Source organism: Neodiprion virginianus, chromosome 2 (assembly GCF_021901495.1).
Source record: "Neodiprion virginianus isolate iyNeoVirg1 chromosome 2, iyNeoVirg1.1, whole genome shotgun sequence".
Taxonomy (NCBI): domain Eukaryota; kingdom Metazoa; phylum Arthropoda; class Insecta; order Hymenoptera; family Diprionidae; genus Neodiprion; species Neodiprion virginianus.
The window spans coordinates 12,818,367-12,835,237 of record NC_060878.1 but is presented as its reverse complement, the minus strand read 5'-3'; the positions used below and the strand labels follow the sequence as shown (position 1 = coordinate 12,835,237).

At 36.5% G+C, this 16,871-nt stretch overlaps 2 protein-coding genes across 2 annotated transcripts; one reads left to right on the top strand and one right to left on the bottom strand.

Annotated features, from left to right (window-relative positions):
• Nucleotides 1-44: 44 nt before the first annotated feature.
• LOC124297395 (EF-hand domain-containing family member C2-like) lies at nt 45-6,369 on the top strand. Its single transcript, XM_046748377.1, has 14 exons — nt 45-266; nt 340-531; nt 616-763; nt 821-1,044; nt 1,127-1,369; nt 1,704-1,930; nt 2,229-2,423; nt 2,507-2,649; nt 4,201-4,397; nt 4,712-4,848; nt 5,006-5,119; nt 5,563-5,742; nt 5,830-5,932; nt 6,098-6,369. The coding sequence occupies exons 1-14, from the start codon at nt 213-215 to the stop codon at nt 6,215-6,217; spliced, it is 2,277 nt and encodes a 758-aa protein (XP_046604333.1). The 5' UTR covers nt 45-212; the 3' UTR covers nt 6,218-6,369.
• Nucleotides 6,370-6,986: 617 nt separating this feature from the next.
• Nucleotides 6,987-16,871, bottom strand: LOC124297398 (protein Wnt-11-like). The gene is made up of 5 exons (XM_046748380.1): nt 16,509-16,871; nt 11,377-11,618; nt 10,087-10,421; nt 8,810-9,081; nt 6,987-7,451 (listed from the first exon to the last, which is right to left on the bottom strand). Exons 1-5 carry the CDS (start codon nt 16,610-16,612, stop codon nt 7,277-7,279), a joined length of 1,128 nt encoding a protein of 375 aa, XP_046604336.1. The 5' UTR covers nt 16,613-16,871; the 3' UTR covers nt 6,987-7,276.

Below are 16,871 nucleotides of genomic sequence, written 5' to 3'. Positions count from 1 at the left end.
TTACACACTGTGAGAGTTGCCTAGGAAACTAGCAATGTCGAAAATAATCAGTGTTACAGAGGAATGAGGCTATTGACAGGAGTTCACCCGACGGGTTTTCTATTTATTGTCTTAATATGTAGGTGTTATGAGCCGCAATATTATCTTCCATCGATATTTTGCAATTGCGATAGGTTCAAACTTAAGTTGAATATAGTATCCGGCATTTAAAAATGCAGCGAAGTACCGCACTGCCTGTCCTTCCGGGTTTCAATTTCGACGCCAGAGTAAATATACCATTCCTTTAGCGATTCTTTTTGTTGTTGAACAGTGTTGTATTATCAGTGAATCGTCCTTCAGATCGGCCAAACAAAATTCCACAAGCCTCAACACTTTGGCAAAATCCATACAGGCGTTTATTACCTCTCCGAGAAAGCAAAATGTGGCATTGGTGGTCAACCTCTCCCTTTCACTGAGCAGGACCGTTATCCCTCGCTGTACCCAAGAGGCGAGGTGCAAGTTTTGCCGCCATGGCTTGCTTTCGATAATCAGGTGTGTTTGCGACTGGATTTGTTCATTCCTAATCTCCCTGATAAAGTTTTTGGGCCTCACAAATAGAAATGTTATTTTTCACAGAGATTGATGTTCAAGGCTTATTTCCAAGAAACCGTTCAAGAGAGGTGGCAGTCCTTTCAAATCAGGGTTGTTATAATCAGCTTTTTTCTTGAAGATGGGACGATAAAAATATCTGAACCGGCTGTTGACAACAGCGGCTTAGAACAAGGTATGTGTTCAGCTTTGCTGGTTCCGCTTTAGAAATTACCATACTATAAATTTCAAGGTGTTTTGGTCAGACGCCAGCGAATACCGATGCCTGATCCAGTCAGATATCGCTACTATGATATCATAGACCTTAACATAGGAAAAGAACCAGAGTTTTTTTCTCGTGTTTACAAGATTGTTGACTGTGATAAGTTCACTAGGATATTCTTGAATCGATGCGGCATTCCGGTTCCTGATCCAATCGATATACCATCTGATCCATATAACGAGCGACGAAAAGTTGTAAGACGATAATGTACATAAAATATGAACAGGCAATTCAATGAGTTATGTTTCTCATCGCTATCAAATTGGATATTTTTAGGAAATATTCCCAAAGAGGCCAAATCGCAAGATAGATACTCTAGCCAAGTTTCTATCCAATGATAGAAAAGTTTTGCGATTTTATGGATACTGGGACGACAGAGAAACGGCTTATGGTGTTATCCATGATTTGGAACTGCATTTCTATCTCGCTGACGACACAATTGAGATAAAAGAAAACGTGCCACCCAATTCCGGCCGGGACACAGGGTTTATGTTCATAAAAAGAATGAAGCTACCTAAGGTGAGATGTGATTGAAAAAGAAATTTGATTTGTGGTCCACCTGGAATTAGCAAGTTTTACCAAACACCTTTCTAATGGTTTTAATGATTCGAAGTATGAACAGTAGAGTGTTTCGATTGGAAACTACATTTATTTTTGTGGTGTTTTGAAAAACTCGGTACGCATAGCTAAAAAAATCACTGTTAAAGGATAACTTTTGAATCCAATTTTTAAATAATGCCTTTGGAATTCGAAGTTGTGTAAAACATTTTTTTTAGGTGAGAGAGAATAAATGCTGCATTCAAACGAAACAACCAAATGAATAGCCGATTACTTCTTTCATCTGTTACTTCAGTCCTTTTCTAGAATTGATCCTCCTGGCGCCGGAGACCCGCTCACAGTGCTCAATGTCATTGGTGAGAATACTTCATCTAGCTGGTACATTGTCGACTCGTTGAACACCGGGAGAAACGCCAGAGAATTCTACACTGAGAAGGATCTAATGATTGGTTCCCAGATAAATGTTTTTGGTAGGAAAGTTGTTTTAACAGACATCGATCCCTACACAAAGGAATATTATAGGTATGTATGTAAATATGTACATACTTGAGGAATCAATCAATTCGAAAATCGCACATCTCGAACGCAAAATTCAGTTTAACAGGTTTCCTTGACAGAGATGCTTCCCTGCAATCTCTTGCAATCTCTCTGATGTTTCTTGAAAAATTCTGTGAATCTAAACTTTTGTAAGGAGATGACAGAATTTCCATGAAACTACTTTGAAATGTTTCATTTTTTTACCAGAGTTACTTGAATTTAGAGAAATTACATAGAGATCGCACGTTGGCCAATGAACTTAATGAGTCTTTTTGATCCATAGATTAAAGTATGGTATAGAAGATTTCACACCGTTAGAAAGACCGGATGCGAAGAAAGAATCCGAATGCAAGAGCGTCGAGAAGTATATTCCACCTTACAATGGTTTTGGGAGCTACGAAGACTCGCTTGGGAATTGTTTCAGCTTGGAGCCAAAACCGCCGAAAATAGACTCCGTTAAATTCTTTGATTATGACAAGTTGGTGAAATATTTTTGATTCCTGGTGATTGGATGTTTGGACGGAAAATGAACTACTCGATCCTGATCTGCAATTTTTTCAGATGTGGGTTCGAGAGCCACGTACTTCGCTTCAGAGCAAAGCTTGTCTCAAACATACCTGAAAATAACGACAGACATTTTATAATAAGAGTATTTTTAACCGATGACACGATATCGATTTTTGAATTGGCTGTTCGAAACTCAGGTAACGTTTAGTTGTATTATTATACTTTTTCAGCTGCAATGTTGATTTAGACTAAGCTGTATCATATTGAATGGCTCCTGGTAAAAAAAAAACTATTAGAAATTTCCCACATTTTTACTTTTCATCCCCTTTGGTGATATAGGAAAAGTATTGGTTTCGGTCGAAAATCACTTTTTCTAATTTCAATGAATCTTTACGGTTTCTAACCTCTAGGATCCAAAAAGCAGGTTTTTAAAAAAATATTATTCGGTCTGTCCGACAAACTCCTGCAATGATTTTGGTAACGGCTCGATGAAAAAATTTGAAACTTACAGAATTTTACAATCAAATGATGGGCATGAAAAATTGCTATGTCCCGTTTAATTTGAACTTCTGGTTCTACCGGAAATGAATAGATTCTCAATGTTTAACCGATAAACCTATATACTTATTCTTCTTTCTTAACTTTTCTAAATGAACAATCATAATTTTCTAAGTTTGTATATTTATTTATTTTTAATTTATAAGATCGTTGTATTTTAGATATAGTTTTTCTAATTTTTTTTTCAAGACTTTTCCATTGCCTGCCAAGTCCTATCAGTTTCAGATTTTTCATTCGGCCGTTTTCGAGATCGTTGCGGAAGTTTGTCGGGCAGGCCGACAGACTCTTAAACCTATTCATGGTGATGAAAAATATCGCGAAAAACTGTTTTTCCGGCTTATTTTTTACTGATATAAGTAGGTATATCTTTAAAACAACGAGTTTTTAAATTTCTCGCTATTTCTGACCAAATCGAGTTGGAGGTGAAGATCGAACTACTTTATAGAGAAAACCCATATTTTTCCAGAACTTCATTTCTATTAGAAATATTTAAAAATCTGATTGCTGGTGTTTCTGCGTATTTTCTGACGGTATCGTGTTAGAGAAAACTGAGATGGACATCTGAAAGATATTAGAAATTTTTAGGAAAGAGCTCAAATTTCGAAAATGACATTTTCAATAAAACCAGAATTATGAAAACTGTTCATAAACTTTCAAAAAACAAACGCAAATCCTCTGAAATTTCACAATTTGCATTGAAATTGAGAAATTTGTAAAATATTTCTAAAAATTATTAGAATCGGTCAGAGATTGTCCATAAAATCTGTCCTTGTGTGAATTTGTTTCCGTCAGAAACGCCACTTTAAAATAGAAATCATAGGACTTGAAAACGGCGATATTTGATTTGACAAGTCCTTCTCTTTCCTACTTTTGATTGTCAAACCATTTTAGGTGAAAAAACAGATGCTTGACAGCTTGCACAACCCTCATGGAAAAAACCCTCAACTTTGGTGTAAATTCGTACCTTCAAATCATCGATAATGCTAAATCCCCGTAAGAAAAAAGTTGAGGGTACCAATTTACGCCCAAGTAGAGGGTTTTTTTCTGTGAGGGAACGTTTTCCGTCAATTGATATTTGTCAAATGTTTCAATATCGGCTGTTTCTTCGATGCCATATTAATTAGTCGTGCATTTGATAGCTAACATAGTTACGTTTTGAAACTTGATTGAGCTTCTGTGTTTTGGAACAGGGTTCAAGCGATGTCTGTTTCAAAAGAGAATGCAGGTAATGATGCCTGGACAAGATATTTACACCAACAAAAAACCGAAGTATTACGAACCCCATCATTTCTATATTGGGGCCAGAGTTTCTCTGTGTGATTTCCATTTTCAAATTACGTCTGCTGATATTTACGCGCTTCGATACATGGAACTCCACTGTAATCAGGTTTGCTTGAAAATTCAACCTTTTTATGTGTTGATATTTGATACAGCGATTGAGAAATCTTATCAACATTTTAGTTCTTATGCATTTAATTTGGAAATTTTATTTACGTGAGGTTTAGGTAATATTTATATCTGAAATTTTTTTTTTAATTCTCTGAATTGGTTCTGAAAATTACGTATTTACGAAATGCTTCACAGTTTTTTGAAAAATTTAAAAGTTATACAGACGTTTTCATCGTATTTCAGAAGCAGATTTTTATCAGGTCTTAATATAATACTTAATATATTCGTTTTTATCGTCATTATGGTTTGCAGTTCCCTAAAGCAAACATCAAACTGATTATGGAGAAACTGCGGAAAGCTTTAAAGCCAGTGTATAAACAGTTTCTCAACGAATTTGGTCCTGAGCGTGCAGAAAGTGACCCTGATGTTATTCAGTACAAGCATTTGAGGTAACTAGTGTTTGAATAAACATCTTATTGTGAAGAGAAAAAGTTCATGAATGTAATTCACAGTGAACCTCATTTTCGTTATCTTACCTATTAAAGTATTAATCTAATTTATATTTCTTAAATAGCCTATGATATTTGACTTATTATGCATATTTAGAAAAGCCCTATGTAAATACTTGGGAGACAAAATAACAGAGCACGAGATGATCACAGTTGCACGGCATTTTTCGTCCCACGAAAAGAAGGAGCGCCATACTCGAGAATACATTAGGTAAAAAATTTATGAAAATTTAATTATTCTCATCTAATTTTTATCTTATTTCAGAGCTTATAAATGATCTTAATTAGGTTCACGAATAATGCCAGAACAAGGAAATTCTAAGCTATTTTTCACCCATCCAACTTGCAGATTGCAATTACTGCAATTCTTTTTAGATTTTTTATTGAAACCAAGGTCTTTTTGATAAACACTTGACTCAAAATTTTCATTATATTTGTAAGTAACGCCACAATTATTTCTAAAAGATGATTATTAACCTAATCCACTTATATTGTGTGATATGCATACTTTGCGAAAAATATAGTCTTTGAACATGTTTTGACTTTTTTGCAGAGCAGTTTGTAATGTAGATATACATGATACAAATATTTTTCAAATGTCTACACATACAAGTTTCTTCGAATTCCTAATTTTTTGTCACAATTACGTCTCAGATCTTTGGTGCACGGGGAATTGAATCGACAGCTTTGGTCGGAGCTGGATAGACTTGAAGAGGATTTGCACCACGTGGATAGAGCCAGAACTGGCTATTTACCCAGGAATGAGCTTTACACGATTTTACGTGGCTGTCGTCTTCCTTTGGACGTTGAATTGATCAATTCCATGTTGGATCAGTGAGTTGTAATTTAGATAATCAACACAGTGTCATTGCACAACAGTTATATGTATAAAATAATATGTGATTATCTTCACATTTCCAGTCTTTGCAAAAATGAGGAGGGAAAAGTCGATTATAATGATCTACTGCAGTTCATCAACGTGAAAATTAATCCGGTCGTTCCTACGCCTCCCATTAATATTAAGGTACAACGCGATATGAGTTACTTATTTCGCAACAGTAAAAAAAATTTAAACGCCTAATTCTTCAAGTAAATTTGACGGTCTTCGGCATATTTTTGCAATACTTTAATATACTCTCGAATTCGAGGTTTGATGATTAGAGAATTACTTGAAATTTTTTAATTGCAGTCCGATTTGTGGTGGGCGTCGGAAAAAGAGCCGGACTGCGGTGCTGGTATCGATTGGTGCCAATTTCTGAAGGAGTTGGGCATCCAGGAAGAAGATCACGGAGGTGGAGATGAGATTTAGTCGTTAGAGAAAACAAAAAACTAAGCAGAATCTAACACTCATACACGTAAGTATCGAAACATATTTTACACACGATCCCGTATTTAATGTGAAAGGAAATCAATATTACGAATATAGTACACATCATGTTAATAAATTTATTGTACACACACCGATGATCACATTACATAATAAAGATAAAGAATCCTGCGTGTTTATTTACACAATTGAAGTAATAATAATAATATACGGTATACCATATATATAAATAAAATAAACTACAATATTAAATATTTAACACCATAATTAGACACAGAGTGAATAAATATTATTACTGGACGTATAAATTACAATTAATTAAGTACGTAAAAATAATCCTTACGATATTTCTGCCAGTCGTTTCGTTGGCAAGTTCACAATAAATTAGTTCTATATGTAGAATATTATTTTACCATCTGGCTGGTTATTGAGATCAATTGAGATCCTTGAATTCAAAAGACTCAGAATGCCATCTGGTTGCAACTCAACCAATTGGTTCTTGTATTTAATTATAAAGGTCATTTTTTATCCCATACTTTACGGTACGTTGATTTAATATCACAAAATGAAAGTTATACAGCTTGTACACGATGTTTTCTGTGCTCTGGTATTCGTAATACTTTCCTAAAACGATCAGTTGATTATCCAATAGACGCCATATTGCTCTAACCGGGTGGACATCAAGAATCCCATCATAACTAATACTGTGCAGTGTATATCATACACCTTTCATGAAACACATTACTTTTGTAATATACACGTAAATATACCTGATTATCTACGATATTTTGACATTCGGTATCTTATCATTGAAATTGATAAAGAGTGACGAATATTTTAGCTTTTACCACTTACATTTTGTCATTTTATTTATTGAATGGGGTTAACGTTTGTTGTAATTGTAAACGTTTTTCCCGTTCTGAGTGTCTGAAACTCATATTTTGAAACTCATACTTCGTCAAGAACACTCATTGCTTCTATTATCATTCTTTTGTATCATTGTTTTTATAAATTATATTCCGTACAAATCGTTCATACATATTAATTACACTCGTGAGTATTGGTAAATTTACGGCAAGTCTTGCACTTCACGTAGCAACAATTGTACCACTTGCATTGACATCGTTCGAGTATTTCTTTGGTTTTTGTAATATGTCCTCGTCCGCAACAGAGATATTCGCAACCCTCGTATCCTGAACTACTCGCGTTGCACTGCCTGAAATATTTTTTTATTTATGATTACGATATTACGATGATTAAATATACAGCATATTTTAATTATTTATAACTATAAACGTCATTCTATTCGCCCCTGATCTAATTCGTCGCTACATTGTAAATTTATTTGAATTCAATGTTTTTCATTAATAATATCATAAAAACTTCCGAATACATGGACAAGAATTAAAGGTGATCATTTTTACGAGTGTTAGGAACTCATATTTACGAACTTAGTCGACAAGTAAAACATTAGATATTTTTATCAGAAATCTAAATCGTAGATTGGAGTATAGACTGTAAGTGGAGTACACCCTAAATGTGCCTGGAGGAACTTTTTAATGAAACCTTGACAGGTAACGTATGATTATTGCTGCTCGCTCTGCCGTAAATCTTGTCCACTAACCGTAAAACGATCCTTGATGCGTTTCCATTCTTTTGTAATGAACGAATTTTCTGACTTATGGTTCATTAAAATTACTGAAAATCGTTCTAGACTACTAGGAATAAGTTGAAATTTAGTGAAATCATTCAAACTCGCAGTTGAATGGAATGAATGGAATTTTCACAATAAATTTTGTGTTATAAGTCATTTTATACGCTATTGGCCCAATTTATCCTTCCAACAAGAAAAAAACTATATTTATCATACAATCTTAAAAAAAACCTTACTAGGCGTAAAAGATTTATCTGGTTTATAAAAAAATATACGTGTCCGCTTATTTTGGGCGAGGAAGAACATACTTCAGTTAAGAGCAATTATGGAATATGAGCCTACATGATTTGAGATAGATTCAGCCCATAGTAAATTCGTAAAATTCATGTCATTTCTTTATATCATTATTTAAGTTATTGTTCAGACTTGTGTATATAGAATGAAGATGTTAAGCCCTTTTTTACTTTGCGTTTGAGATACGTGGACTTAGATATTCGGAGATAATTCGCACCTTGGCGACAGAGGTGATATGTCTCCAAACTTGGCATTTGTCGAGATTCGAATTTATAACCGCGTGAAGTGATACTTGTGTAGTTGCGAAACTAGTCACTAGAGAGCAGAAGTGTCGCTATCGCAGCGTGCCGGTTTCGAACCGCATTTGTCATGAACAGTGTCCCTTCGGAGTTCTTACGGCCAACTTCAACTTTGATTCGGATCATTGAGTGCGAATGAACTTTTTGATATTAATAATTTCCTTCAAAGATTTTTGAAGGTTTGATTTTTTTTTTCCTTGTATTGAAATTAACTGTTTTTTCAGTTGTGTCCCATTTGTCGCCAAGCCGTGAACATATATGACAACATCGAAATCGACCAGCGCACCCCTTAATTGATCAAATAAATAGCAGATGGATAATATTTACCTTCCAACGGTTCCAAGGCTCCCGCGTTTCTTGTCCGGCAGACAGTAGTCGGGACTTTTCGTCGTGTAAAGGAGATTATCGTGATGGTATAACGGAGGCAAACGGCCGCCCGGCCTCGCTCGAACTTCCGCGGCAGTTGCATACCTCTGAAGAAGACGTTTCCCTGCTACAACTGGCCCCGAAGAGCTGAGCCCCCGCCAGCATGTGCGGACACTGCAAGAACCTGACACACCGTGACATTTGCACTCCAATGTCAAAGACTGTTCCACGGCCTGCACAGAGAGAACAGATGGAAAACTTAATTTTTTTTAATATAAAGAGGAATAAGCCGCTAAAACTGACTCGAATTAAGTTTTGCCCTAAAAGATCGGCAAGCTTAAAATGCTAGAATTTAATTTCACAAGTCTTTTCATTTTCTATCATTTTTTTGTTGGTCAACTTATTCAAACTAAATTAAAACACAACAGCTTGCGGGAGGTTTTTTATGCGTTGGTATTAAAAATTTGTAAAATCGACGGAAAGCGATCAGCTGTTCCTTCGATGTCATATTGCTTACGATTTAAATAAACCCTGCTGTCACGTTGAAACCCAATTGAAACAGATTAACTTTTACCGAAATCAATTGTGCTAGTAAAATATTCGTATATTTGATAGAATTTATGGCATATCCAACGATTATTATATATTCCTACTTTGAACAAAAAATTTAAATCTGTTTGATTCGTACCTTTTAACCTGCAGATATAGTAAATTTCTCATGATTTTTTATATTTTTTATTTTTCAGAAGTATTTTAACTTGCTTTAGGTTAGTTTTGAGAAATATTCTCTATCATTTCTGAAAAACTCTAAAATTTCGTCTTGTTGACTATTTTCAACCAAATCGGGTTAGAGCTAACTGAATTGGACAAATTTCGAGAGAAAATTCACATTTTTCAGAACTGCACTTCGTGTCACAAGTCTGAAAAAAGTCCGAGGACCAGTGTCTTAGCTTATTTTCTGACTATACAACGCGAAACTAGAATCTTTCCATAAATCTGCGGAAATTAATATTCCGCGTAGTCGTAGAGTTTGCTATACTTTTACAAAATTTCCAGAAATTAATAGAATGCGTCAGAGATGTTGCAGAAAAACTAAAAAGTCATATCTTGAATGAACTGGTAGAAATTTTAGAAACTTTGTGCAAATAAATTTCGCGAGAGATGTGAAAATTTTTTCTCTCAGCACAGAATGTCGATTTTTTTACAGCTTTCACCCGTTCACCCTGTTATTAACTCACCCTTCTCCCCGCCCTGTTGTTGTGCATGTTGACGGCATGCATAAACTTTCCAAGGGTTCCGCTGCCGGGTAGACTCGATGCTTGGAGAAACCGCTTGGCGATTCGGGAAGCCGATTTGACATCGTCACCACAGCCACCCCATTTGAATGAGCTTCGCGAAGCCAGGGCCCCCAGTGCTATAGAAGATGAGGTCAAAGCTGAAGGGGAGGGTGGCTCTCTTCTTGGAGGCGTGGCACAGGAACACGCGGCCAGACTTCCTAGGGCACAACCTCGCGCCAATCTCCAAACTGCTGCAGCAGCCGACATCGCGTAGACAAAGGCTTGTTCTCGCGTTCCTGGGTTGAAAGTAACGTGGCTTGTAGCGGAAGGCGATTTTTTAGGGAATTTAGTGATCGAGGAGAATAAAAAGTAATAAGAAACATTGAGAAGATGATGAAGAACCCAATTTTTTGGTGTAGCTAGTAAATAAAGAAGAATGCAGCTGTTTGATGATACGAATAACTTATCCGAAGAGGAAGAAGAAGAAGAAGAAGAAGGAGAAGAACGCAAGTCTTTCGTGCTTCAATCCACTACAAAAGAAAGACGAATAACTAGAAGAGGAAGAAGGACACAATTTTTTAGTAACCACAGGCATAATTTTGAGTTAATTTAATGCCAATCTTCATCAGAGCTTTAAAAAATATCGAACTCAATGATTTTTTTTTCTGGTTCAATCAGAAACTATCGGCTTCCACACCGTCTGGAAATAATTCTCCGCTGTTTTGCTACCCATAGGAAAATCTCGAGAACCTAATCAAAGCATGAACAAAAGGACAAGGCTCCTTTGAATACAGGACGTCGCAATAAGCATAAGAGGAAAGCGTATAAGGTACTAATTCCTTCCACCATGAGGATTATTTAAGGAGAAATTTAAAGGAAGAGGAAGCCATACTTTCCGCATGGTTCGATAATAATAAATCCTTGGTAATAATTAAGAACTAAAAGAGTAGAGTGAATGTCTTCTCTTCGTGGGTTTTCCCGTGCAACTACGCGACGTCGCATAACGCTTTCAAGGGAATTTAGTGATTCAAGCATTACATTTAATTATTTTTAAACAAGTTTTTCGCGCAACTTGAATGGAGTTGAACAACATAATGATCAATCGTTCGAATTTGTGTTTGTAACACCTTTTCAGAATGCGTCACTACGGTTTTCCGAATGCTTAAGAATTCCGTTGAGAAAACTGATTCCAAATAATGTTCCGCTTTTCACAAATGACACCATCGATTGCAAAAAGACGGTTGTACCTACCGCCGAGTAAATCCTGGGTATAGTTTGGAGCAAGTTGAATGCTGCTGCAGTTCCATCGGCGATAACGAAACGTCTGCTGGCAGACCGTCGACGTGTCTTTAGCGGCCTCGACCAAGCTGGGCATGACGTCTGGAGCCGCCCGACACACTCGGGCCTGTTTCCTTTCCAGGAGACCGGAACTCCTGACTCCGGTGCAGGACTCTCTCGACCAATTCCATCCGTCACTCGTGTGACCAAGTGCCCTGAAAAAAATTTTCGGTAAAAATAAAGATTGATTGATCGGACCGTCTAAACCAGAAGTTAGAAGCAGCAAAACCAACGGTAAAAAAATATCTAGCCGTGGTATTGGCGCCAATGATGGTGACCGAGTTGAATTGTGAGCATTAAGAAATGATTCTGAGCAAATCAAAAGCTGAGATATCGACAATTTATGAGAAAAGTTTTCATAATTGTAACGTTCAAATTTTTTGAACTTTGTTGTGTTTGGCGTTTCAATACTACACTGTACTACAATGTGAGATTTCTTGAATGGTTTACAGAAAAAATATGTGGGGATCTCGCCTGCAAGTAAAATGAGTTTGGATATTGGAATTGGACTAAAAACACCAAAGTTTAATCATTAAATACTTGTTACAACACTTTTTCTCGAACTGTCGATACCTTAGTTTTTATTAGAATTTGCCCAAATTATACATTTCCTTTACATAGGAGGGTTGTCGCATTCAGTATCATTGTGGTTAATAACTTACTGTAGACTTTTTAATGGTTCTTTCTCTTTTCCTAACTTGATTCAGACTGCAGATAAATGAGGTTTTAAAGCTAAAGTACACGGAGGTAAAATAATTTTTGAACCAACAAGATAAATTTTTTGCGGAGTCCATTAACTTCAATCTAGTATCCCTTATTTGTTCCAAATACGATGACTTCAATTTAACAATTTCGTTTTGTTAGTTTGTCAAAATGATTTAGTCAAGCAATTTCCTTGATTGAACAGCAGCCTTTCTTGTCGCGATCGAGTGAAGTATTGATTCGAGTCAGCCCTTGGATGTGTTTTCGAAATTGAGTCAACTAAATATCATTTCATTTGAAGTTTAAGTATTGTGCCTCCAAGTGACATGTTCGTTGACAGAAACAATTAGGTACTTCACATAAGATAAGTACATGAATCTAGCCAACAAGAAATTCACATCGATCAAATGCCATACTTTGTTGATCTAACCGCAGCTTATTTGGCGTAGCTGGTTGAATCACTTGCATTAATTTGTTTACGAGGTAAAAGAAACACCACATGCTTTGAAACGAGTAGAGAATGTATTCATCAGTATATTAGTACTACAAACGGCCGCTAGGCGGTCAACTTTCTCACTATGGAAGTAACTTCTGAGATGGTTATAAAACCGGTTAGTCGGTCAGCAAGTCAGGTACGGATCACGTAATTTCAATATATCATCAAACCTATTGCATACGAAGATATCATCAAAACCAAGTTTTGAATCATCGAAATTGATAATGTCTTCGTGTCAGCAAAAATTATTGACACATATTCAATTTATTCTTCTACATACACACAAATTAGTTTTTAGGTTTTATCCATCAAATATCGAGGAGATCCCTGCAAAATTTTTAGTCCACAGAATTATAATTGATATGATTCTATCAATACGTTTTGTGCGGTTGAATAAGTCGAATAATCAGTCAGTGCGAACGATTTTTGTAACAACAAATTTAATTACCTGCTTCGACCATTGAACTCTTGACTCAACAAAAGATGAATTAGAACAAGGTTTGTTACAACAATTTCATATTTTTAAAACAAAATGATCAAGGTACGTTCAATCAAATTTTTAGTCATTTCAATCACACATTTTCTTGATACAAAATTCATATTATTGCAAGGAACTCGTGCCATGTTTTTTTTTTGGATAAATTGATAGTCGGCATGATCATTCAAAGGCTTGATTTAATTCTTTTATTAAGTTTATTAAGTTGTCACAAGAATTTCGTCCGACAAACCTATTTTTTGTTGAATTAAGTAAGTATTTTGTTCGCCGCATTTGATTATAGTATTTAGTTGAATCATACGAATGTCACTTGACTCAGATAATCCTTTCTCGCCGTGCACTTGGTAAATTCAATGCTAGAGCATCGGATGAGGAAGCATTGCTATAGCTTAGAGTTTTTTGAGTTTAACCAGCTCCCGTTTATGGTTTCGCGAAATTTGGAAGCAGATCGCTGGCTGGCTTTGGAAAATGTAGATTCAGCTAAATTTTCTTTTTTATAACTCATTTACGAAAAATGTTTAAAAAATTCCCAGTAATCTTTCACAAGTTTTCTGAACCCGTTAATTTACGAAAAATTGAAATCCATTTCAAATTATGACGGCTACAAATAATTTTCATAGCTTGAAGGGTGATATCAACAAGATCAACTCGCAGATTTGATTCTATTCGAGGTAGGTAACTGATCGCTAGTATCACAATGCTCAGTATTTAATTAAAACCGTATGGGGATTTTATTTTATTTTCGAAATGTCTGAAAAACGAATTGCAAAATTGTATAAACTAATAAAAAATTGTCAAGATGGAAAACGAAAACGTAAAACCTGATTTGACTTCAACTTGAAAAAGTAATAATTTATCCTTTGTGCGCAAATGCTTTGTTACTCTGACCAGAGACTGAAACTGATTCCGTCCGACGTGGGTTTAAGTTGATTTGAAATTTCAGCGACTTCTACAAACGAACTGCAACTGCATGGCACAAAAGAGATCGTATCTCTCAGCCATGAAAGGGTTCCTGCAGAACTGATAGACGTGCCCATAACCCACGCAACGAAATAACATCCATCTCTCTTGCAGCACCTTTATGTGCCAGGTGTTAAGTGGCAACGGCTTATTATACGAGCGGCAAGACACTGCGGAGGGTTTACTGTCCGGGAAAAACCTCCCACTCACAGTTCGTTGTCTCGGATGCATGTCCGCTGGTTTCACATACAACCAAACTCGCGTACTTCTTACGCAAACCACACACAAGTACCTACTTTAATGTACTCTGCTGCAATTTTTCTTGTTTTGTCCAATGATATCTCGAGAGTGGTTCAACCGATTTAGATGCAAATCGGCCGCTTGTTTTGGCTTCCTTGAACTTAGATCGCATGCGACTTTTATCAAAATCGGTAGACCCATTTTTTGTCGAGAACGGTTCATCAAAATGCAGTTTCTTTTCGTTTAACGATATCTTAAGAACGGATTAACCAATTTTGATCACCCATTCCTTATTTATTCCCGAAAGTTCAATTTCTTTTTGTGCAACAATATCTAGTCAACAGTTGAACCGATGCAGATGAAAATTGGTCTTCTGCTTTGCCTTGATTTAATTTAGATCTGATCAGATGTTGAGAAAAATTGGTTGACCAATGATTGCATGGTATCTGATTGAGCAAAGATCTGCTAACTTATTCAATTTGCCATGTTAAACTCAGCCTTGAACAGATTTTCAGGTGAGCTTTATCAAGTTATTGTCAAGGTATTCTTACGTCCCTTTTTTACGGTGATAATTAAGTACCTTGGTTCAAAGATAACGGAGCGATTTTCCCTGATTTTTTTATTTCAGTTCTGGGAACTCATGATGTATAAAGCAGCGCAGGTATAGGCGAAAACGGGCCTAATTGTACTCGAGAAAATAAGGAACAACCTCGGTTGATGAACTGCGGAGTGATGGCATTTTCGCGTGCCAGCCTAGCGCCAAAAAGCAGGCGCGTTGCCCGAAGAACGAGCTGCAGAAGATTGGGGGGGTGTGTATAGATACGTATGTACGTACCTATATGCTGCTTATTCCCGTGATTTATGCCGGTTGAACGGCGATGGAGAAAAAGGGGATATGCTTTAATAACAGCCCTCAACACTGTTATTATCCCCGAGAATAATTATATTGCAAGCCACGTTCGCGGCAACAAAACGCAATTAGGGTTACGGCCCCGTTTAGGGCTCGAGGTAGTTATTAATTTATCGCACATATTTTGCAATATTTAACACGGAATAAAGAATCGTTTTCATATTATATTGCGAATTACGTGCACACGCTGCGGGTTCGTCCTGAAACATACAGTTGGTCCTATAACAGACGCAATTTTTTACGCAATTCATATCACGCTTCATATACATATGTATGAGTGTTCACGTTAACTTAATTACATTTTTGCCATCACAAAAATGAAATATTTCAATTTTTCGGAAGTGAAAAGTTCGATCAAATTGTATGCAGTTCATTTTCTGTCACTAAACTTTTGGTTTAGTTGTATATAACCTACAAACAGTATGAAGATTTATTTCCGGTCAGTACCTCATTTAACAATTGCGTATGCTATTGAGATCCCGAACTGAAATGAGTATAAACTTCACTCCAAGAATAGTTGAGATGGTTTTAATCTGCAGCATATTTTGTAGATGAAATGAATCTAGTAGAGTAACAATATGCGTTCTTGAAACCCTGAACAACAATAACGCGTTCTTAAATTGAATCATTTTTCACCTAGAATCGACAGTTGTAATTGTATAACCTGACCGACTGTTGTAGAACTTGACTCTAGTTGATTAATGCGCTTTTTTGAAACCCCGAAAAGTGCTGAAGCGTTCTTGAAATGATCGATTTTGCTCCAGGAACAGTTTTATTGTAACCTTATATCGTTAGTAGATCCTGCAGATGGAATGAATCTAGAAGATTGTGGTCTATAAGGGGGCGTTCCTGAGAATCAGGGATGCGGCAATGAGACAAGTCTGAGAAGAGCGGCCCGCCATGGGCCCCATATGAAATATGATCCAGTGGTCGAAGATTATGATATAGGAGGCCACTGTCGTATTATACTCATATATAACCTACCTATCCGTTTCTCATTAAGCGGCCTGCATTAATCTTCTGAATATTCGTTTCTCCGTCTGATGACTCATATTTTATACCGTATTCATCGTTAATTACACCTTCAACAATTAGGTACTGATCATTTGACGATTATTCCAAGCCAACAGAGAGTGCAAAGAAAATTGACTTTAAATTTGAAAAAATCTAGCGTAAGATGTAGAAAATATACAATTTTATGGGGAATTAGTTACATGTGAGAACCGATTGTTTATACTCACAACCACTTGATGCACCTTCCATTCTGTACGAACAATATCACGAGTATAAAAGATAGTGTGCAGAATTGTTCCAGGGGTCGGCAACGCTTGAAATCACACCGCATCTTCTCTTCTGGGCGATAATAAATTGACGAAATTGAGGACGATCCTTCACATCGTATAAGCAAACGGCGACGCTGGTGTAACGGAGGTCGTTCGTAACTTCATGCCGCGCTCAGGCGTGGAGGTAAAATATTATCGGCGTTGGTCCCGATCGTTTCCATTATTATGTTGCCACTTACCTGAAGGTACGGCTCAGTTCTATCGTGCTCCACACGCGTATCGATAAAACGAAAGAATCGCACCTCAACACGCGGCACCAAC